The 24,268-nt window shown below is 43.9% G+C and overlaps 1 protein-coding gene across 1 annotated transcript in view; it reads right to left on the bottom strand.

The window, feature by feature from the left end:
* Positions 1-24,268, bottom strand: part of SYN2 (synapsin II) — a 246,843-nt gene that overhangs the window by 6,990 nt on the left and 215,585 nt on the right. The window contains exon 11 of the mRNA XM_054387663.1: positions 1,416-1,476. Coding sequence (XP_054243638.1) covers positions 1,416-1,476 — 61 coding nt within the window. The remainder of the gene's footprint in view (positions 1-1,415; positions 1,477-24,268) is intronic.

Raw genomic sequence — 24,268 nt, 5'->3', positions numbered from 1 at the left:
CTGCCTGTGCATTTCTCATCATATTACAGTATAAATTGGTTATGCTGAAAAAGAAAAACCCAGACAACCCAATAAATCACAAATCATTTACCTACAGAAGATCTAGCAGCTGTCAGGCATCTCAGCTGCTCTTGCATGTTTGATTTCAAGCAGTTATTTTAAACTCTATTTATGTGGATGGCGCTGGGGCTGTGTTTTCTTTAGAGCTATCTGGATATTTCCAGGTTTAAAATACAGACCTGAGTTGGTAAAGAAATCTGCTGATGTGTCTTCACAACAGGCAAGCTCCCTAACTGGTTAAAGGTACCTGGGTCTGCTATCTCCTATTATCTACTTCTTTAAGAAAAAAAAAAAAAAAAAAGAAAAAAGAGCTCTTACAGGAAGTTTAACAGTCTTTGAGGTACTTCTCACCAAACAACCTGGGATTTAGCTCTTAGGTAAGACTTTGGAAAGTATTTGCATTAGTTTTCATTAAAAATCTCCACGGACGACTAATTCAGAACGACAACAAAAGGTCTTACTGAATTGAAATCGGATGCATGAAATGCTCTCACTTCCACTGAGATATTGCACATAGGTGGCCCATTTACATAGCTTTGTAGCTAATAATTTAATGCAGCATTACTAAAAATATGAATACCAGTATGTAAAATAGAAGGTATTTTAAATATTCCTTGGGAAGAACTGTACCTTACGGAGTTCGCTGAAGGATTAAGACTCCCACTTTGCGTTTAAGGCAAACTCAAACCTTAACAAACATTATAAAATGATTCATGAAAAGCCTCACTTAGCAAACTCTAACCTAGGCTTTAAAAAATAGATCTGGATCACCTACCTATTGGTCATGCACACGCAGGAAGAAACAAAAAATAGAGGCTATGGGTATGGTGTGCACACTCTCGCAGAGTAAGCAAAAGGAGTTCGATGTGCACCTTGTGGCAGTGCTGTACTGAACGATATATAGAACACTCCAAAAATACTGGCTAACCATCCATCATGTACAGTTGCACTGGGCTCTAGAGAGGCACATTCTTTGTACACTGTTGACAACAAGCCCTGAAAAAATCACAGCTTTTACAGAGAAAGGTAGGTAAGCATTACACGCACAGACAGGAACGAGTCAAAACAACCAGACGGTATAGTTGACACTGCATAGAAAAAACACAGTCCAGGGCAGCACTGAAACAATGCAAAAGAATTGAACAGAACTGGCAGGGTTGCTTTTAAGATTGCGTGGTTGGTTCTTTTAATTTTCTTTTTATTTTCTTTTTTTTTTTTTCTTTCTTTTTGTTTTATTTTTTTTCTTTCTTTTTTTGGCTTTACCCCTCACATTTTAGCCTCAATTATCTAAGTAGCCTGGACTTGTTTTGGTCCTACTGCAACGCCATTACAGTCGAGAATGTACTGTAAACAACCTTGAGGTGGTGGTCGCTGAGGTGGGATTTTGTTTGGCTCTGGCTCCTTTAGTGATCCACTCTGGAAAATACATTTGAAAACAGAAGAGAGAAAAAAGAAAATAAATAAATAAAAAAAATAAAATTAGAGTAGCTTTGTTCCAGTTTTTCCACTAATTTGTCTTTATTGTCATCAGAGATCTCCTCATGGGCTGGGGCTGTGCATATACTTTTAATTCGTTCCAGAGAATATTCTCTAATTTAGTTGCTGTCTGACACAATTTATGAATCCTGGACTAATCCAAAGACGAGTTCTTCAAAAACCCTCCTGTTTTCCCTTTGCAGCATGTGATCTAAGGAGTGCCTTCCCAAATCTTACCTCCCTTTGTGTAGGTCTTTCTCCCTCAGTTCCCAGCACCTCGAATGTTTCTGGATCTCATTGCTTCTACTCTCTCTTTTTAGCTCAGACTGAATAGAAACTGGACTTCCACAGATACCTTTGTGGAATTTAAGGAGTAGTTTATCTTTAATTACATTCAGTTGTATCTGGCAGCATGAGCACAGCAGGATTTTTTTTTGCTAGTGATAGTTGCACTTTGATTCACTGCCTGTAAATGGGAAGGGAGATGGACTCCCCAGGCTTAGCTGTTTTGCTAAGCAAAACGAAAGAAGGAAGCAAAAACCACAGACAAATAATAAAAATAATTGAAATTACTTCATGCTACTCCATCTGACACGTTATTAGAAACACATGGAATACTTAACTTTTCAAAACAGGAGATTTATTTGGCAGTGTCCTTTTCAAATGTATGCTTGTCGAGAGGGAAAGATGGGCCCGAACCAAAACCTTGGAGCAGAACACCCTCGGGGAACATGAGCATTTGAATCCAAACTTTGTGTTAGGCCCATCTCTAATAATTTGAGAAGTGAAATATGTTAAATCCTTGGACATAACAGCTTGGGAGTTATATTTAAGGATCCAGAAATTAAATTGCCATCTGTCAAGAGGGAAACATCCCAGAAAGGATTAAACAGTAAATGGAAAATTAATTAAATGTGTTTCTTGCAAAGCTTAGAGGGTTGGCTTTTTTGTTTGGTTTTTTCCCCTGATTTGTATTTCATCTTAGAACTAGAGACATAAATCTTACTCATAGTGATGTGAACTCCTGCACAGCAATCTAGAAGTTCTACTTTTTGATATGGTACCAACACCACCACTCTATTGACCGCAGCCATTCCAGAGCGCTTCATCTGCTTTAGCTATGGAATAAAAGGACAGAGGACAGGTCCCAGACTCCAATTTTTCACCTACCAACCTTCAGAAGGCCCACAGGAGGACCCAAACTGATGCATACAAAGTGAATGAGGCAACATCTGATCCTTATATTAACAAGTTACACAGCACTTGTGGAGATGAGGATAAGGAGAATTCCATGAGGAAAGACACAGCCACCAGAAAACACTGAAGTGCTTTAGTGTGGGTTAAAGTCTTCTCTGCTTTGTTTCTGTCCCTCCTCCACTTTTCTGACCCACACGTAGAAGTGGACATTCAAGCCTATTAAGGATTCAGTAAGTATAGGTGATATCTTCTACCCAATGCATTGGAGCTCACTGGGACAACTTGCACTGACACCAGGAACTCCTTGGATCCTGGGGGAATTAGCCCCGAGTGGAGAGCTGGAAAAGTTGCTGGAGAGGAGCCAACTCTTTTGATATTCTACCACGTAGTTGTGATGCATTGGCACCTTCCTCTGCATGCCCTGAGGGCATGTGGGTGCTCCTTGTCACAGACAGAGCCCTGGTCTCTGGTGGTGGTGCTGGTGTGGGATGCATAGAGTGTGCCCTGAGGAGGAAACCGTAAGTACCTGGGCTTAAGGACCTCCAAGAGTTTCTTTCTGGAGGACCAAACAGATCGTGTGACTCCTGCTAGAAAGCACACATTATATTTTAGGAGGAAGATCACTATGATTACCATGTGACAGGCTTCCTAGCCTCCCAGAAGGCCATGAACTAGCCTCCATGGCTCTTTCAAGTGGCACAGGATGCCCAGGGAGGATGATTGCCTATTTTCTACTGAAACAAAAGTAAAATATCGTGTAGGCAAAACCTCATCTTTTATTTAGATACTGGGAACAGAGGCTGGCAGTTTAAATTCACCCTCTTTAATGTTAAAACAACATCTGCAGGGCCTTTGTCTCCTCCATGCCCTCAGGCTGCAGCAAATGTGCCATTTGTTGTTGCAGTGAACCGGTCTGGGGCTTGAGCACCACACACCACCCAACCCACTTGACACGACAGCAGCAGCACTTACACAACCTCCATATCTCTCCATCTCACAGAGAAATTATTTTATCCTAAATTAAGCTTTCAATAAACCTTATGGAAGCTTGCTCATCCTTACCTCAACTGGTCTGAAAGTGTAGAGCCTCTGTGCACACTCTGCTGAAGATGAATCTCCCCCTCTCCAGTCACTGACTGCAGCTGTCCTGATTTACCACCCACACATCCTTTTTTTTTTTTCCACCAACTATCACCTGGTGTTTCCAGGAACCTCACCCACACTCCAGGCCAATCACATGGGTATATTACTTTTGCTAATTAGCCAACCCACCCAGGCTGACCCAAAAGAGACTAATTAGCATTACATTCCTAATTGAGAAATCTTACTCATGGTTTTTCAATGGTCTGTAGTATTTCAACCCTTTTCAAGAGTCTTTCTTTCAGACAGTCAGAAACCTTGATACTTGATATTAAAGACTGGCTTTGAACCTGTCTTGTTTGCTGTCCCGAGCCAAGGCCTTTAATAAATTCCAGGCTTCTTCTGAAACACCAGTTGTTGGCAAATTAACTGCAGACTGTTACTTCTCACCTCTCCAAGGTGGAGTGCCAACGTAATTGTAGAGGCTGCTAACTCCTCACAGGCAACACAATCTCTCTGAACAGAGATGCTGGACTAGACCTGTCCTGCAGATGTATTCACTCCTCTTGGTTTCTTTTCTTTTTTTTTCCTTTGTTGCCCAGCCTAGAAGCTCACCCTCCTACCACCTTCTTTCAGTACAAACATGTTTTCCTACACTGCTCTTCGGAGCTACAAACTTGCCTAGTGCTAAGTTCAAACACAGCAGGAACCAAGGATCAGAATGAGGGTGAAAATGACTCCCACCAGAATCTTCCTAGGATGTCCAGAGCTAAAAAGCAAAATGATTAGTACAGAAGCTAGCAACAAATTTTAGAGTATTTCAGGATTCCCTAAGGGAGCTGCTGGTAACTGCTGTCATAAGGAACCCTTTTGGCTCTCATTTTTTGGGAACACAACTTCCCTATCCCATCCCAATTTCCCAAGGAGCAGGGATTGCTGATCTTGATAGCACCACTGCATAGAGCTGCTTATAGAATCTCTCCTGTTCAAAGGGGACCTGCTGTTTATATAACTAGTCTAGGAAAAGTACAACTTCACTTGTGGAAACCTCTAAGCCACATGAATGCTGCGAGTACACTGCAGGGATTTCTCAGCTCTGGGTCTACCAATTGATGCTTTGCTTGCATCATGACTCTCTTGAAGGATACTGCAAAGTTAATTATAGCCAGGGCAGAAAACCCACTGCTTGTCCAGAAGGTAGAAGTCTTTAGACATCTCAGTTGCACTTCCCTCCTTTCCACACTTACCTGAAACAGTCTCCTTAGAATTCTAAGGGTAGAACTGGAGGAAAGACTCACAGAATACATCTGGTTGGAAGAGACTTCCAAGCTCATTCAGTCCAATGCTTTACCCAGTACTGAAGGGTCAACACTAAACCATGTTCCTAAGCACCAGCTCCACGTGCTGCATGAACACCCCCCAGGATGGTGACTCCACCACTGCCCTGGACAGACCATTCCAATGTTTGAGAACCCTCTCTGTGAAGAAATATTTCTTAATATCCAGCCTAAAAAGAACAGTCTCCTTCTTCAAAGCATGCTGTATTAGAGTTTGATCAGTGGTATTACCTCTTTTTCTACCTCCTATGTTTATATAAATGCAGACTGGATTCATATAGACTTGAATTTTGAATAGTCTGAAGAATGTTGAAATGGGTGGGAGTGAAAGCAGCCACTTGGCAGGGAAATAGCCCTTGGGCAAAAGAGATGCTAAGCTGAGTCCCAGCAAAAATTGATTTTGATTTGGCTGGGTTTGAAGATTCTGTGAACTAGAGTTGGAGCACGTAGAGTTGTTTTTGGGTTTCGTTCGGTTTGCTTTGTACCCCAACGACAAAGGCTTCCTGTAGGTATTCCAATATTTGAAGGGAAAGTCGTCTTTTTCAGGTCAAGAAGGAGAGGAATCAGCTGAGAACTGCCAAAATATGAGCTCAGTTAGATCTCACAGAGCAATAAGAAATTAAGTAACAGGAGAACTAAGAAAACACTGTGCCTGCTAAGGAGAGAGGTGATTTAGATAATTTAAGGAGGGTGTCAGCAGTGAATGAGTGTTTGAAGTGTCAAGGATGAGGATAAAGATGGCAGGTGGGATAAAAGCTAAAAATGAGATGGAGGTAAAAATCAAAGATCTTCCTGGGCTCATATTGGCCAGCTCAGATATTCCTCATCTCAGAAATCAAAACCAGCCACCTCACAAAACACACAGCAGCTCTCTCTGACAGCTGGCAACGTACAAGCTACACTGGAGAAGCTAAAGCATTAATACTGCAGGAATTACTTTGTGGCTAAGGAAGTGGCTACTGAGGAGACAGGCAGTGGTTGAAGAAAGATTAAAGGGAAGGAGCTAACGGGGATGTGGAACTCAAGAAGGACATTGAGATGCTGGAGTGTGTCCAAAGAAGGGTAACTAAGCAGGTGAAGGGCCTTGAACAAAAGGTCTTATGAGGAATGGCTGAGGGAGTTGGGGTTGTTTTGCCTTCAGAAGAGGAGGCTGAGGGGAGACCTCACGGTTCTCTGCAACTCCCTGGAAGGAGGTTGGAGCCGGGTGGGTGTTGGTCTCTTCTCACATGCAGCAAGTGACAGGACAAGAGGAAATGGCCTCAGGTTGTGCCAGGGGAGGTTCAGCTTGGATGTTGCCTTCACAGGAAGGGTTCTCAGGCACTGGAACAGGCTGCCCAGGGAGGTGGTGGAGTCACTGTCCCTGGAGGGATTTAGAAGATGTGTGGAGAGGGTGCTGAGGAATGTGGTTTAGTGGTAGCAGCATAGCAGTAGTGGTGGGATTGCAAGCTCTAGGCAACTGTTTGGACTTGATGATCTCAAAGGTGTCTTCCAACTCCCACAGTTCTGTGATTCTAACTAGAATGTTCATTGAGGAAGCTGGCACAAAAAAAAAAAGTAACTGGGGGCTACTAAAACCTGTAGATGATAGCGAGCTGGTGGCCTATAGGACAATCATCCTAAAGAAAGAATTTAATTCATTAGTGGAGTTAAAAAGAGAGGAAAGAAATGAAGGGAAGGGAAGGGGAGGGGAGGGGAGGGGAGGGGAGGGGAGGGGAGGGGAGGGAGAAGGAAGAGAGAAAGAGAAAAGAAAGAAGGAAGGAAGGAAGGGAAGGAAGGAAGGGAAGGAAGGGAAGGAAGGAAGGGAAGGAAGGAAGGAAGGGAAGGAAGGGAAGGAAGGAAGGGAAGGAAGGAAGGAAGGGAAGGAAGGAAGGAAGGAAGGAAGGGAAGGAAGGAAGGGAAGGGAAGGAAGGAAGGGAAGGAAGGGAAGGAAGGAAGGAAGGAAGGGAAAGAAAGAAAGAAAGAGGGAAAGAAAGAAAGAGAGAAAGAAAGAACGAGAGAAAGAACAAGAGAAAGAAAGAAAGAAAGAGAGAGAAAGAGAGAAAGAGAGAAAGAAAGAGAGAAAGAGAGAAAGAGAGAAAGAAAGAGAGAAAGAAAGAGAGAAAGAAGAGAGAAAGAAAGAAGAAAGAAAGAAAGAAAGAAAGAAAGAAAGAGAGAAAGAAAGAAGAAAGAAAGAAAGAAAGAAAGAAAGAAAGAAAGAAAGAAGAAAGAAAGAAAGAAAGAAAGAAAGAAAGAAAGAAAGAAAGAAAGAAAGAAAGAAAGAAAGAAAGAAAGAAAGAAAGAAAGAAAGAAAGAAAGAAAGAAAGAAAGAAAGAAAGAAAGAAAGGAAGAAAGGAAGAAAGAAAGACTTAAATGCAATGCACAAAACAATTTATTTCTGGACTAACAACACACATCTATCACAATGGGAAAGATCTATGCAGTGAAAAAAACCCAAACCTTATCCCAAATTCAGGAAGGTATTTCCTGTAGGTGTTAGGCAAGATGCTGTATGGATTCTGCTCCTCTGCTCACTCTGCTTTGCTGAGACCCCACCTGCAGTGCTGGGGCCAGCTCTGGAGTCCTCAGCACAGCAGAGACATGGACCTGTTGGAGCAGGGCCAGAGGAGGCCACAGCAATGATGGAACCCATCTGCTGGAAAAGTGTCACGCTGAGAGAGTTGGGGTGGTCCACCCTGAAGAAGAGAAGGCTCCAGGGAGACCTTCTGGTGGCCTTTCAGGACTTACAGGGGATGATCAGAAACCTAGGGACAGACTTTTGAGCAGGACCTGTTGTGAGAGGACAAGAAGTGATGCATTTAAACTAAAAGAGGGGGGATTAAGGGTAGAGATAAGGAAGAAACAGTTTATGCTGAGGGTGGTGAGACCCTGGCCCAGGCTGCCCAGAGAGGTGGGAGATGCCCCATTCCAGGAACCATTCCAGGTCAGGTTGTTTGGGGCTCTGAGCAACGTGCTCTCTGCTGAGTGCAGGGAGGTTGCACTACATTAGTTTTAAAGGTTCCTTCCCATTCAAACCAGTCTCTGATTCTATGGATCTATGATACCGTATAATTTAGCAGAGCAGTGAGAACTTTCTGACACAGAGCATCCAAAAGCAGGAAACTCTGGCACAGGGCATGCTCCCTGCTTTGCTGTGTTGCCAGTGGCACTGAACAGGACTACAACGTTGTGCTGTTTATTCTGTTCTATATTCCCTGAGCACTGAGAAAGGCTTACAAAGAAGCCACCTTCCTTTAGTCTACTGCAGAGGGGCAGCTGGAGGAGAGCAGGCTCCTGCTTTTTACAGGCTTTTGGAGTACCTGTGCTCTGTCATGCCCTTCTCTGCTGAGGAAACCCGTATGGAAAAGATACTCTCAGTAAAACTGATGCCAGCCTAGAGTTTCCTCAAGCTGCAGTTGTGACAATGCAAACATTTAGAGCAGTTTTTGTTACTGCTCAACCAGCTTTCCAAAACCTCCATGTATAACCTGTTAGGATCTTTCTCTGAATGGGAAGGGAAGTGACTGCTGGGAGCAGAACCCAAGCTGTACAGTGTCATTTTACTTGGACTAGCATTTATAAAGTGCATTGGAATGGAGTTTGGTTTTAAACATCAAAAAAATAGTCTAACTTGGATTTCATAGACTAAGTGTTTTCCACTGCCAGAGAGCTGCTTCCCAGAGAATAATTTCCTTCCTGAATATTTTTACACACAGTCTTAAACAATGAGTACCCTGATATGGACTCACTTCTGTTAAAAGTTACACTCCAGTATTTTCCCTGAGATACTGAAGCAGGTGACCTCCCATTGTCCATCCCAGCCCTAATTTCTGCTATTCTGCTGATCAAAAATAATCCCACCACCAAAGAGATGAGGTCTCTAAAGCAACAGTAGGGTATCAGCTTATCAGGAAAAAAGAATTTCTTAGGGAGCATTGCTTGCTGAAGCTGGATGGTTCTTTTCCAAAGCCTTCAACACAAGGATGCAGTCTTATTGCAACTCTTACTTAAAAAAAAAAGGCAAGATTTCAACTCCTGCTTTTGCAAGGAGAACATTAAAAGCATGCAGTTGCACAGCAGCTTTCAGGCAGTTCTTTCCAGGGAAAAATAAATAATGGCTCCCCATAGAGAAGGAAGGAATGTGGGTGATGTGATAGGAGAGAGCTCCCCCTGTGTGCTAAAGCAGCTGAGAGTCACCAATGTGTAGGTATCGAGGGAGAGCTGTTAAGATAGAAGGATGGGCAAATGAAAGCTGTACAACACATCTCCAAGCCTGTCCAGTTGTTGGAAAGTTAAATTTCCTTACTCCCTTTCCACTGAACATAGATAAAATGGGGCCAGATACTACCAAAATCCTGTGCTGCTGCTTGAAGTTCCACAGAAGGTTTTGACCCTTGAACCTAAGGACTTGGACTCTGGTTGATACTATTCTGTATTTGCTCCTCCAGCATTAGAAAACCAGAAAAGTAGATTAGTTATTTATTTGTCTGTTTGCTTATTTACATATGGGATGTCACGTGACTCCTGCATGTACAGGAAGAGATTGAGATCTGCAGAAGTTCATCTCGAGCCACAAAGATCCATCATTGCTGGATCCATTTACAATTCAGGCTTTGAAACAAGAGAGTCTAGGAAAAAAAGAAGGTGGAGTTGACTCAAGCCCAGTCTTACAATCCACATTTTTACCTTAACATTATCTCAATAGTGCTGTAGAACAATGGAGTGGGAGGAGGAATGGAAAAGAGGTACTGCAACGAGAGAAACATTTGCCATGAGACCATAGCAAAGTTCTGATAGATGAACTGAGCATTAGACCTCTCTGTCAATGGCTGAATGCACTTCTCTTCTTGCTTCTCCTGGTGCAACACAAGTACACAGCCACACAGAGGAGGTACTGGTGGTTGGTCTGAACTCTGCCCAGCTTCCTGAGGCTCTCCCAGGAGCTGAGAGACTGGAGGTTGATGTACACACAGCAGAAGACAAGTTTGCTCTGCTGGCCAGAGGGAGTACAGATCCAGCACCAGATCTGCGTCTGAAATGGTGGGGCTTCTGGGGGTTTTTCCTATGGAAAAATCAAGATTATTTGAAAATGATCTGTTCTGGTTTGGGTTTTTCCATCATGTCTCCTGGTGCCTGTCCTAGTTTAAAAATGGTAATGCACATTTAATACATGGTCCTTACTCAAAATGCACTGTGGCAAGGACTGCTAGGGAGAGGGACCGAATCCTTGCAAGATAAACATGGAGTAAAGCCAGCCAGCTTTGCTTAACAGGCTAGGATTTAAAGGTCAGAGAAATCAAATACAGAAGCCAAGAGGAGACAGAGAATGATCACAAAAAAAGTAGAGGGAAAATACCCACTGCAGAAGAAAAAGAAAAAGAGACCAAGGAAAAGCCTCCAAAGAAAAGAGATTTCTATTTGGCTCAGCTTAAGTATACAAAATTGGGGAGCAAAAGTAGATTAAAAGTAAGATAAAGGAAAAATTCCAAAGAATGTTATATGGTAAGACAAAACACAGAGATCCTGGAAGCATTTCTTTCATTTGGACAAATTTCTGCTCATGTCAGTAGAAATTTGACCAAATAATCCTAAATATTTAATATATGTCCCTTAGAATATTCTCTTTTACAGTCTAAACATAGAATCATAGAATGCACTGGGTTGGAAGGTGCCTATAGAGGTCATCTAGTCCAACCCTGCTGCAGTAAGCAGCAACAAGAGCAGGTTGCTCAGAGCCCCAAACAACCTGACCTGGAATGTCTCCTAGGGATGGGGCCTCCACCTCCTCCCTGGGCAACCCCATTCCAGTGTTCCACCACCCTCATAGTAAAATTCTTCCTGATGTCCAGTCTAAATCCATCCTGCTCCAGGCAAACATTCTCAGATCCCTTCAGAAAGGGTATTCTGAAGGCACACTCCCTTAGTTCTTGGCACAGCCATTCAAAAGGAGCTAAGATAGATAAGCACTTAGTGCTGTTTTGATTTAATCATCCTCATTTACTGGATACCTTCGCAGCTAACAACCATTACCACTAAAGACCAAGACATTTATCCCTAGCCAAGACCCAGCAAGCTATTGACCTGCTACTTCTGTTCACCAGTGAGAGACTAAATCAGCAACAGCATTGAGCAATACAGAGGTACCTCCCTTAGTCATTACTCCATTACTGTTACAGGATCTTGATAAGTACTTTAAAATAGCTTATCTTCACCTTCCTGATTGATGTGATAGCAAAATCTCTGCTCAGCATTTGCGTGTTGTCTGCCACTGCTCTCTAATTAGTGTCAATACTACAAACCTCAGGATTTATTTTGCTGCATGAGCTTTGTTTTGAATATATCCCATTATCTGAACATCGAGTTCAGACATGGAAAATAAACCGAGCTTTGTGTAGTGAAATAGTAATTGCCTTAAATATACAGACATCCTGCATCCAGCAGTTAAAGCCTGAGCCTCTGCCTCTGTTGTAATCCCTGGCACTTACAGAGAATCAGAATCAGGACTGGAATTGGAATCAAAATCATTTTGGTTGGAAAAAACCTGCAAGATCATTGAGTCCAACCATTCTCCAACTCTACCAAGGCTGGGGCTAAACACAAAGCACACAATATCTGGGCAAGAATCACCTTTGGTGTAGTAAAATACATATTATCATTTTGTATATATGATAAATAAACTCAACTGTTGCACATTTAGCTGGAACAAAGTGTGTCTCAAATGTGGCCTTTAACCAGATCCAGGGAGGTTCTCCTCCCCTTCTACTCTGCCCTAGTGAGGCCCCACCTAGAATATTGCATCCAGTTCTAGGCTCCCCAGCTCAAGAGGAACAAGGATCTGCTGGAGAGAGTCCAAGGGAGGGCTACAAGGATGCTGAAGGGACTGGAGCACTGCCTGGTGAGGAGAGGCTGAGAGACCTGGAGCTGGTTAGTGTGGAGAGGAGAAGACTGAGAGGGATCTGATCAATGTCTATCAATATTTGAGGGCTGGGGGTCAGGAAGGAAGGGACAGGGACAGCCTCTGCTCACTTGTGCCCTGTTGTAGGACAAGGGGCAATGGATGGAAACAGCAGCACAGGAGGTTCCACCTCAACTTGAGGAAGGACTGTAAGGGTCCCAGAGCACTGGAACAGGCTTCCCAGAGAGGTTGTGGAGTCTCCTTCTCTGCAGCCTTTCCAGCCCTTTCTGGATGTGTTTCTGTGTGACCTGCCCTAGATTCTATGGTCCTGCTCTGGCAGGGGATTGGACTTGATGATCTTCAGAGGTCCCTTCCAACCCCTAACATCCTCTGATCCTGTGATAAGGCTGCAAATTTGGTTGCTACCCAGAACAAGGATCAATGGCTTCCTGGGATGCATTAAGAGGAGTGTGGCCAGTAGGTTGAGGGTGATGCTGTGATCCAGGACGTGGTGAGCTCAGGATCCACACCTGTTTATGTTCTCCTGCTTTTCTTAATTCCATACAGTTAGATTGGGTAACAGCTGTTTTTTCTTGTGGTTTCACCAAGATAAAAGAAGTTAAAGGTTAAAACCCCATTTTGATTAGAATGAGCATCTCCTCTTCCAAATGAAAACATTGTGTGTGTGTATATATATAATGTTTTCATTTTTATATTTATAAATACATATATATAATATATATAAAATACATATATAATATATATACTATGGTATAAATACATATATATATTATACATAAAACACATGTATATAATAGAATAACATATATATAATATATATAAAACACACATATATATAATGTAATCTAAATACATATATCTCTGTGTGTATATATATATATATGTATATGTAGACATCAAGGATCAAGGCAGCACATTAAAATATGTCCCATATTAAAATAATGAAGATGAATGGAATAAATACAGTAGACTTATGAGAAATTATATATATAATTTTGATATATATGTGATATATATCAAAATTTGTGTGTGTATGTATATATGTATATACACACAATGTTTTCATTTATATATATCAATGCATATATATAATATATATAAAGTACATATATAATATATATAATAGAATATAAAGAAATATATATGTGTGTATATATATGTGTGTGTGTATTTATATATATGTGTGTATATATAGAGAGATATAGATATAGATATGTAGACATCAAGGATCAAGGCAGCACATTAAAATATACCCCATCTTAAAATAATGAAGATAAGTGGAATAAATAAAGTAGACTTATGAGAAATTTTCGAGTAGGGAGCATCTCATATCTGTAAGATGTACAGCAAAGGTCGTGTCTAACACGTTGCAGCACTCGAGTTATCCCAGCAGAAAACAAGCCACAAGATGTCGCTGGGATTCAAAGAACCAGAGAACTCTTTGCAGTGGAAGAGGTTTTTAGGACGGCTTTTGGTTTCTCTGCCCCCTGCAAGGTGTTGTGCTGCTGTTCTGTGGTGCATGTATCTCCCAGCAATATTTTGCCTTGTTCCTTAGGAGTTTTGATGACCATGTTTCAGATTCTCTGCCAATGTTTTTAGGAGGGTATCTTGCTGCTGCCTGACTTAGTTTGTCTGCAAGTCACAACAGTAACTCGGTAAGCATTTGAGCATGAAAAGTCACTTGCTTGCTAGGGACTATGATTTGAAAGAACTTTTAGGGAGATGGACCCTGTCAGTGGTCAAGAATCATCAGATAGTTTGGGTTGGAAGGTATCTCAAAGATCATCCACTTCCAACCCCGCTGCCATGGGCAGGGACACTTCCCACTAGCCCAGGCTGCTCAAGGCTTCATCCAACCAGACCTTGAACACCTCCAGGGAGGGGACATCCTCAGCCTTTCTGGGCAACCTGTTCCAGTGTCTCACCACCCTCACTGGAAAGAATTTCTTCCTAATCTCCAGTCTCAGTCTCCCCTCTCCCATCTCAAAGCCATTGCCCCTCATCCTACCACTACCAGCCTTTGTAAAATGTCCCTCTTCAGCTTTCTTGTAGCCCCCTTCAGGTACTGGAAGGCTGCTCTAAGGTCTCCCTGGAGCCTTCTCTTCTCCAGGTTGAACAACCCCAACTCTTGCAGCCTGTCCCCCTAGGGAAGGTGCTCCAGCCCTCTGAATAACTAAGGTTTTGTTTTTCACAACTGATGGCTGTCAAAGAGCCTACCAGCTTCCTGAGGCAAACAAGGAATGGAAAAACCCTTACTGGTTGCTAAAGTAAACTGCAGAAGATGCTCATGTATTACTTGCACAGATAATATGACCTGTTTATTGACAAGCTATACTGCTCTGTTTCTATAGAGCAAATTGGAGTAAGAGTTTGGAGAAGAAAGCAATTGAAGAGGCATATTTTCTGGAAAAGAGAAGGTTGAGGAGATCTTATTAATGTTTATAAATATCTGAAGGGTTGGTGTCAAGAAGAAGGGGCCAGGCTTTTTTTCAGTGGCATCCTGTGATAGGACAAGGGACAACAGGTACAAAGTGGAACACAGGAAGTTCCACCTCAGCATTAGGAAAAACTTCTTTACTGTGAGGGTGAGAGAGCCCTGGAGCAGGCTGCCAAGAGAGGTTGTGGAGTCTCCTTCTCTGGAAACTGAATGCATTGCTGTGTGACCTGCCCTAGGTGATCCTGCTTTGGCAGAGAGGTTGGACTGCATGATCTCCAGGGGTTCCTTCCAACCCCTACCTTTCTGATTCTATGATATAGTAAAACCCTGCCCATGTGTCTTCCAGGATCTCTGTGCTCCCTTGCCCTGAGCTGAAGGAAAGTCATAGTATCAGTTAGGTTGGAAGAGACCCTCAAGATCCTTGAGTCTAGGAGTTGCCCATCACTGCCAAATCAGGACAGTCTCTGGAGTGCATATAGGACCTGGATTTCCATCACATGCTATTCCACAAGTCTGGGTACCCTGACTTTAGGGTCATAGAATGCAATAGCTGCCATAGGCTGCCACGGCTGCCATTTATCCCCTACTGAAATATCTTCCTCAGAGAAAGAAAGACAGCACACATGGTTTTAGGGGCCATTAGATCATTTAGCCACCTTCTAAATGCAAGCTGTTCCTAAATGACTCCTGCTGTCTGCTAGCATAGATCTCATTACACCAGGGAGTGATTTGCTTCAGGAGGATTCTCAGCTGTTAACACTGAAACTCTGTGTTTACCCTCATTTGTGCAGAATGATCTAGTGCGGCCTTTTCATCTGTTCATTTGCTGGGCAGTCTTTCCTCTCAGACACAGGAAAGAAAATCCTGCAAGCCAGTGCCAGGCGACCTTGACAGAAAATTCTTGGGTTGTGATGTTAATTGGTGGTATGACCTGGCAAGTGGGTCATACTGGCAAGTAGACTTAGCATTAGGTATCTGAGAGAAGATGCACAGCTGCAGCAAATCTACACATTATGGCCCTGTTCCTCTTCCCATCACCATCAGTTATACTTCAAATGAACATCTATGAGACTGTGCAAAGCTGAAAGTCTTTTAGAGAGAAGGTCCACGGCTCAGATTCAGTGCAGAGAAGTTTCCTTCTCCTAAGAAGCAGAGTAACACTGAATTCTGGATTTCCTTCTTGATGGGATCCTTCCCAATGAAGTGCGTTCACATTTGGTTAAGATCAAATCAAGCAGCAGTATTGTCTGCCCATCATAGAGGCTTCAGTGATTTGCAATAAAATTGCTGCTCATCCTAAGTAGATTGGTTTTAAAAAGCAAATAAAAATAAAAGAAGTAAATCAAACAGATGAAAGGTAATAGAACTGTGATGTCTCTCATGCAAGCCCAGGAATAGGTAATTTGATAACAGTTTCCTTTTTTCTCTGGAGAGAATACTTTTGATTATTTACACTATATACACATTTGATTCAATTTTCTTTCTGAACACAGGAAAATTAAGCTGCAGAAAACTGCTTGGCTATAATAAACATATAAGAAGTCATAGAATGCAGAATGAGTAAAGAGGGGGAAAAAAAATGGAAATAAATCAAACCTAAAAAGCTGCAGATTGCTGAAAAAGGGCTCCCTGACCCCAGTCTCTGCTGAGCTGAATATGACTGTACTAAGCCTCTCTTGTGAGTGAAGAAGGTATTGGAACATTTTGAAAAAGAATGTTAAGACATCATACACTTCAGGTTCTGCTTTTCTGGTCCCAAAATAACTAAAGTACCATAGTTCTGAATGGGATTGTCACTGGAGTGTGCTACTCCTTTCTGCTAAGTCAAAAAGGAGGAGGCCATAGCTGGGAACACTGTGCTCTTTGTGATATTGCGTCATGGATATGGTCTCTGGGACACCAATTTCCTCTTTCCATTAAGGATAATAAATTCCTTGTTCTTTTGTGAATAATGCAACATGCCCTTAGCAGAGCTGGACTGGAACAACATTTTTCCTAATAGGATTCTCATTAGCTTCAGCTGCTAACATAACCATAAACATTTGCATTTTAAGGCAATATTCATGCCCAATGCCATACTCTACACAGAATTTAGCTCATCACACTTCCTATCGTGACTTGATCTGCAGCTCTGAAGAGATTTTTTGCTGTTGTTGTTTTGCATCCAAATGCTGCTCCAGAAACAAGCAGAAAATAGCCTGCACTGGGCTTGGCAAATGCAGAGCAGAAGTTTGGGCAGCAAGCTCTCCTATCAACAGATGGAGACAGAGGTAAGGCATTCCCCTGGCCAGAACCTACTGGTTTCAGGAAAGATTTGAAAAGAGGAGGAAGTTCTTCACAGAGAGAGAGATTGCCCATTGGGATGTGCTGGCCAGGGAGGTGGTGGAGTCACTGTCCCTGGAGATGTTCAAGAGAAGCCTGGATGAGGCACTTAGTGCCATGGTCTGGTTGATTGGATAGGGCTGGGTGATAGGTTGGACTGGAGGATCTTGGGGGTCTCTTCCAACCTGGTTGGTTTTATGATTCTATGATTCTTATGAATACTCAAAGAGGTGGAAATGCATCTTTCCATCATTGGATTGCCTGTAACTAGAGCTGGTTTGTCTCATGGAAAACTTCTACATTCCTCAATAAAGTTCTTTTATATATTTGCATCATGCTTGTGAGTCAAACAAGCTGCCATGTTTTCAAATTAAATACAAACAAGTTCAGTCTTGGAAAGAGTTTTTGGATCATATACGAGAGACAAACTTCTCTAAGTCCGAGGACTTTTGCCTTTCTTTGGAGTGGGGCGACTTGCAAAATAGCTGAGGGGAGCAAAAGCAGCAAGCTGTGAATCCTGTAATCAAGAATACTTTCTGTCCCCACACAGCTATGCAATAAACCATAGCCTGGGACCACAAGAGGAAAGTGTCAGACCCACTTTGCTGACTGGAGCCAGTCAAGCAGTGTGAGAACAACAGGAAAGAGCTGCAAAACTGTAGCTTTGCTCCACCATGGGTTCTCTGCCAATCTGTGCACCAGCAGAACTTGTTAGACAGCCTGTGCAAGTGTTTGTAGAAAAAGAAAGAAATAGCTAGTATACAAACATAGATATTTAAAATCTCAACATGGCTGATGGAATGGGTCCTGAGGAGGGCCAGGAAAATGCTCAGGGGGTTGGAGCAGCTCTGCTCTGAGGACAGGCTGAGGGAGCTGGGGGTGCTCAGCCTGGAGAAGAGAAGGCTCTGGGGAGACCTAATAGCAGCCTGCCAGGACCTGAAGGGGGCTACAAGAAGGCTGCAGAGAGACTGTTTGCCAAGGCCTGCAGGGACAGGACCAGGGACAATGGCTTCAAACTAGAGAAGTGCAGACTTAGATTGGATGTTAGAAGCAAGTTCTTTGCTGAGGGTGGTGCATCACTGGGCCAGGTAGCCCAGGGAGATGGTTGAGGCCCCATTCCTGGAGATATTCAAGGTGAGGCTCAACAAGGCCCTGGCCAACCTGATCTTGTTGGGGATGTCCCTGCTGACAGCAGGGAGGTTGGACTGGATGAGCTTTGGAGGTTCCTTCCAACCCAGACCATTCTATGATACCTCAGATAATAAATTTTAAGGGTTAAGATTCACAAGGATCTGCATCTCTGAGGTTTCAAAGCAAGACAGTTGTCTGAGGTCCCTGCCTCAGGAATTTGTTCCTCCTGGCACCCTGACAGAGAGAACTTTGTTGGCCTTCAGAACATATTGCAAGGCCAATCATTTCCATCAAGATTTGGCTGCACAGCTCTAAACAAAGACTTATTTTCCTAATCATTGGTTTGTCTTCTGATGGGTAGTTAATTGGAGTAGCTCTGACCACTGTGGCCATTTATAAATGGAAGAATTCCTTGCTGCACAATGCCATGGCAGTGGGTAGGTTATAAAAGCCCACAGAGATAACAGGGGAACTCAAAGCACAGCACATCTCTAGCTGTGAACTGGTCATTTAAAAGCAGAGGTAGCAAAACACACAAATTACTCTTTGCTATTGACACGACTTTGGTTTCTAAGACTGCACATCCATACACAAACAGCTGATTTGGGATAGAATGCTGGCTCTGCATTTTATGGGACCTGTAGTAATGTGAGGTGCCCCCTCAGCTCCAAAAAATCCACGGACACTATTTCCCAAGAATAGGAAATAATTCCTCAGATTAAAAAAGGAGAAGACTGTTCAAGATGAAAGGGACATCTTAAGACACTGATTTCCTTCTTAGGAAAAGAGACATCCCCCCAAACCAAACAAAAAACTAGCTGAAGTTAACTATACACAAGGAGATACCTGTTTAAAACACTACAGATCATAGAATCATAGAATTCTTCTGGTTGGAAAAGACCTACAAGATCAGCGAGTCCAACTGTCAGCCTAAGCCCACCATGGCCATTAAACCATGTCCACAGGTTTCTTGAACACCTCCAGGGATGGGGACTCCTCCACCTCCCCAGGCAGCCTATTCCAATGCCACTTTTGTAGGTAAGAAACTTTTCCTCATCTCCAACCTAAACCTCCCCTGGCACAATTTCAGGCCCTTTCCTCTCCTTCTATCACCTGATACTAGAGAGAAGAGACCAACCCCCACCTCACTGCAACCTCCTGGCAGGGAGCTGTAGAGAGCAGTGAGGTCTCCCCTCAGCCTCCTCTTCTCCAGACTAAACAAACCCCACTCCCCTCAGCTGCTCCTCACCCGCCCTGTTCTCCAGACCCCTCACCAGCTTTGCTGCTGGACCTGCTCCAGCATCTCAATGTCCTTGTAAGGGGCCCAAAACTGAACCCAGTATTTGAGATGCAGCCTCACCATTGCTGAGTGCAGAGGCACAATCACTTCCCTGCTCCCATTGGTCAGATATTTCCTGATTTTCCCTCAAAGCTGGACAGATGAATGGGTATTTAGAAACAGTATCTTCTGTGGACATCCAGATGCCCTTTGTCTGTCCTCAGCTGGTGGCTAACATAAGACAGTAAATTTTAAGGAAGCAGAGGCTGATTATCTGAGAGGAAAATAAAAACTACTGTAAATATTCTGAAGGGGTATCACTGGGTTTGGTCAACTGCAATCCATAAGCTAAGGATGAGATAAGGAAAAGAAGATGAAGGTTGAGCAATGTCCTGTTGCCATTTGCAAAGGCTGAATTCCTCAGTAATCTAAGCTAAGTAGCAATCTCTCAGAAGTTTCAGCAGCCAGCCAGAAAATTACTATCTTTGGATTCATCCAAACCTTTCTTTTTTTTTTTTTTTCGTTTTGGAGGAAAAGTCCTTTTTATGGACATGAACAGTGGCAGGGATGACTGAGGAATTCAGGAACTTTCTTATAACGTTCCTGACATCCTATTTCCATACTGCACTTACGTAGGCATTTTCTTATTGGAAATGAGTAAAATCTTTATTTCTGTATGACAGATAGTCAGTTCCTTTGGATGACACCAGTAAACCATAAACATCCCTCCTCCTCTGTCTCTTCTACAGGCCAGGGAAGCATGCTTACCCAAGACCTTACATTTCTCTCCTCCCCCTCAAATGTGAAATAGCAAATGCTCTAAATGACTCTGGATCTATTCACCATAGCATCACAGGATGTTAGGGGTTGGAAGGGACCTCTGAAGATCATCGACTCCAACCCCCCTGCCAGAGCAGGACCATAGCATCCAGCACAGGTTACACAAGAATGTATCCAGATGGGGTTTGAAATCTCCAGAGAAGGAGACTCCACAACCTTCCTGGGCAGCCTGTTCCAGTGCTGTGTGACCCTCACAGTGAAGAAGATCCTCCTCATGCTGAGATGGAACCTGCTGTGCTGTAGTTTATATCCATTGCCCCTTGTCCTATCCCAGGGTGCAACTGAGCAGAGCCTGTCCCCTCCCTCTTGACCCCCAGCCCTCGGGCTTTTAGAAACATTTATTAAATCCCTTCTCAGTCTTCTCTTCTCCAGACTAAACAGCCCCAGGACTCTCAGCCCCTCTTCACCAGGCAGTGCTCCAGTCCCTTCAGCATCCTTGTACCCTCCCTCAGACTCTCTCCAGTAGATCTCTGTTCCTCCTGAACTGGGGAGCCCAAAATTGGATGCAATATTCCAGGTGAGGTCCCACCAGGGCAGAGTAGAAGGGGAGAACAACTTCACTGCATCTGCTGGCCACACTCCTCTTAATGCACCCCAGGATCCCATTAGGGATCTTCTTGGCCACAAGGGCACATTGCTGACCCATGGATATCTTGTTATCCCCAGGACTCCCAGGTCCTTCTCCACAGGGCTGCTTTCTAGCAGATCACCTCCAACCTGTACTGCTGCAGTTTATTCTTCCTTCCCAGATGCAACTGTCCAACTGTCAACCTAAGCCCACCATGGCCATTAAACCATGTCCTGAAGTGCCATGGCCACATGTTTCTTGAACTCCTCCAAGAATGGTGACTCCACCACCTCCCCGGGCAGCCTGTTCCAATGGCTGACCATGATGATTAAGGGACTGGATTAAGAATGCTGAAAGGACTGGAGCATCTGTCTTAGGAGGAAAGGAGGAGAGACCTGGGGCTGTTTAGTCTGGAGAAGAGCAGACCCAGAGGGGATCTCATTAATCTTTCTAAATATCTGAAGGGTGGGTGTCAAGGAGGTGCCAGGTTCTTTTCAGTGGTGTCCTGTGATAGGACGAGGAACAATGGATACAAACTGGAACCCAAAAGGTTCCACCTCAACATTAGGAAAACCGTCTTTGCTGCAAGTGTGACGGAGCACTGGGGCAGGCTGCCCAGAGAGGTTGTGGAGTCTCCTCTGGAGACTTTCAAGGCCTGCCTGGATGCGTTCCTGTGTGACCTGCCCTAGGTGACCCTGCTTTGGCAGCGGGGTTGGACTCAATGATCTCCAGAGGTCTCCTCCACCCCGTACCATTCTATGATCCTATGATGAGGTGATTTATTTTGTTCCCCTCCTTGTATTCCTTCTTCAGTGCCCTTTACAATGGACTTGAGTCATGTCAGATGGAAACTTCTCCATTGTATGTGGTTCTGTGGTCGAAACAATTTTGTGCTTAGTTTCAAGTGGCTGTAATATAAATAGAAGCCACACCACTTTTTTTTTTTTATGTGGGATGGTGTATTTTTATAACTTAAAGCACGATGGTATATTTGAAGAACAAATTAGTCATCCTGCCTCAAGAACTAGTCTGTCTGAGGTATGCCACAAAACTGTTTTCAAATTGTTTACCTGGTGTGCAGCCTGCTGGGAGCAAAAATAGATTCTTGATTTAGGCTTGGTAGTTCCTGTATTACAGTTTGGCTTATTCTGGCACTTAACTGATTGCCATGGAGCTGTGCTGGTACAGAGCAGGGACAAAACCCTTATAGGTAATGTCAGAATGTATTGGCATGGTTTACTCCTCCAGTGTATTGAAAGAGGTACATGAAAGCTGTAGCTGACAGTTGTAGAACCATAGAATACTTTGGGTTGGAAGGGACCATAAAGATCATCTAGTTCCAAGCCCTCTGCCATGGACATCTCCCACTGGACCAAGTTGCTCAAGGCCTTGTCCAACCTGGCCTTGAATCTCTCCTGTGGAAGGAGCATCTCTCTTGTGGCCAAGAGAGCCAATGGGATCCTGGGATGTATCAAGAAAGGTGTCCAGCAGGTCTAGGGAAGTTCTTCTACCTCTCTACTCTGCCCTGGTGAGACCACACCTGCAATCCTGTGGCCAGTTTGGGGCTCCCCAGTTCAGGAGAGACAGAGACCTGCTGGAGAGAGTCCAAGGGAGAGCCAGGAGGATGCTTAGGGGACTTGAGCATCTCCCCTGTGAAGAGAGACTGAGAGCCCTGGGGCTGTTTAGTCTGGAGAGGAGAAGGCTGAGAGGGGATCTGATCAATGTCTATCAATAGCTGAGGGGTGGGTGTCAAGGGGAGGGGGCCAGGCTCTTTTGGGTGGTTCACAGTGATAAGACAAGGAACAATGGGTTCAAACTTGAACATGGAAGATTTCATCTCAACATGAGGAGAAACTTCTTTACAGTGAGGGTGACAGAGCCCTGGAACAGGCTTCCCAGGGGGGTTGTGGAATCTCCTTCCCTGGAGACTTTCAGCACCCACCTGGATGTGTTCCTGTGCAGACTGCCCTGGGTGATGTTGCTCTGGCAGGGGGTTGGACCTGATGATCTCTGGAGGTCCTTTCCAACCTCTGATATACTGTGAGACTGTGATCTACAACTAACCTGGGCAACCTGTTCCAGTGTCTGACCACCCTCACTGTAAAGCCCTTGTAAAAAGTCCCTCCTGAGCTTTCTTGCAAGCCCCCCTCAAGTACTGGCCAATGCTGCTCTGGGTCAGACTTGCTGCCTAGTTATGAAGATAGGAAAGAAGCCATTTAGCATTTATAGAGCACTGTTCAAAGAATCAGAGAATGATAGAATGGTTTGGGTTAGAACAGACCTTTAGGTCTAGACTAGATCTAACAGTTCTATGGATCTATTCCAACCTCTCTTCCCACTGGTGGAGACATCTTCCACTAGACCAGGTTGCTCAGACCCCCAGCCAATGTGACCTTAAACAATTCCAGTGATGGGCATCCACAGCTCTGGACAACCTGTTCTAATCATCCTAATGGTAAAGATTTTCTTCCTTTTAGCCAGTCTCAATTTCTCCTCTTTTGGTTTAAAAACATCACCCTTCGTGCTGTCACTACAGGTCTTGTCAAAAAAATCATTCTCCATTTTTCTGATTGGTCCCTTTAAGTACTAAAAGGCCACCAGAAGGTCCCCCTGGAGCCTTGTCTTCTCCAGGCTGAAGAACCCCAACTTCCTCAGCCTAGCCTCACAGCAGAGGGCTTCCAGCCCTCCCAGCAATGCTGTGACTTCTTCTGGCCGCTCTCCAACAGATCCATGTCTGTGCTGTGCTGGGGACTCCAGAGCTGGCCCAGCACTGCAGGAGGGGTTTCAGCAGAGTGCAGCAGAGGGGCAGAATCCCCTCCCTTCCCCTGCTGCCCACATTGCTGCGGATCAGCTCAGGACAGGGCTAGCTCTGGGCTGGAAGTGCTCAGTGCTGGCCCATGTCCAGCTTTTCATTCCTTGGCACCTCCAAGTGCTTCCCTGCAGGGCTGCTCTCAATCAGTTCATTGCCCAGTCTGTACTGATACTGGGGCACTGCTGTAACTCAAGTGCAGACCTTGCCATGCAGGTTCCTCTGGGTGGCATCCCTTCCCTCTGGGGTACTGATGGCAGCACCCAGCTTGATGTCATCTGCAAACCTGCTGAGGGCTCCTGCAGTGCCACTATGTGTGTAACTGATGAAGATATTAAGCAGGATTGGTCTCAGTCCAGACCCTCAGAACATCACTTGTTACTATTTCCATTTGAATGTTGGCCCACTGACTGTAACACCTCATCCATCTAACAGTCCACCCATCAAATCCATCTCTCTCCCATCTAGAGGGAAAAAAAATCAGTGTCCTTAGAGTCTTTTATAAAACTACCACAGTCTCAGCAGCTACTCAAAGGATCAATAAAACAAATTTCATGTTTTGTAAGCATGGAAATGGAAACACAAAGATGACTTCCAAAGGCTGAAAGCCAGCTGGTAGCAAGGCCAGGGGCAGAATTCTGCATCTCCACACTTGAACCATCAGGCCATTTGAGATAAAAGGAGTTGCAACTCTTTGCAAGCTTTACCAGAGCTTACCTACTATGCTAAACAGATTTCAGGAGCTTTCCAGATCAGAAAGGTAGTTTTAAAATTTGCAGCACAGGAAACAGGATTCTCATGTCATTCATTTCTCACAAGAACAACACCAACTGCTGTCTT

The sequence above is a fragment of the Indicator indicator genome, chromosome 15, assembly GCF_027791375.1.
Source record: "Indicator indicator isolate 239-I01 chromosome 15, UM_Iind_1.1, whole genome shotgun sequence".
Taxonomy (NCBI): Eukaryota; Metazoa; Chordata; class Aves; order Piciformes; family Indicatoridae; genus Indicator; species Indicator indicator.
Note: the sequence above shows the minus strand (reverse complement) of the source record. Positions and strands in the feature narration are given on the sequence as shown.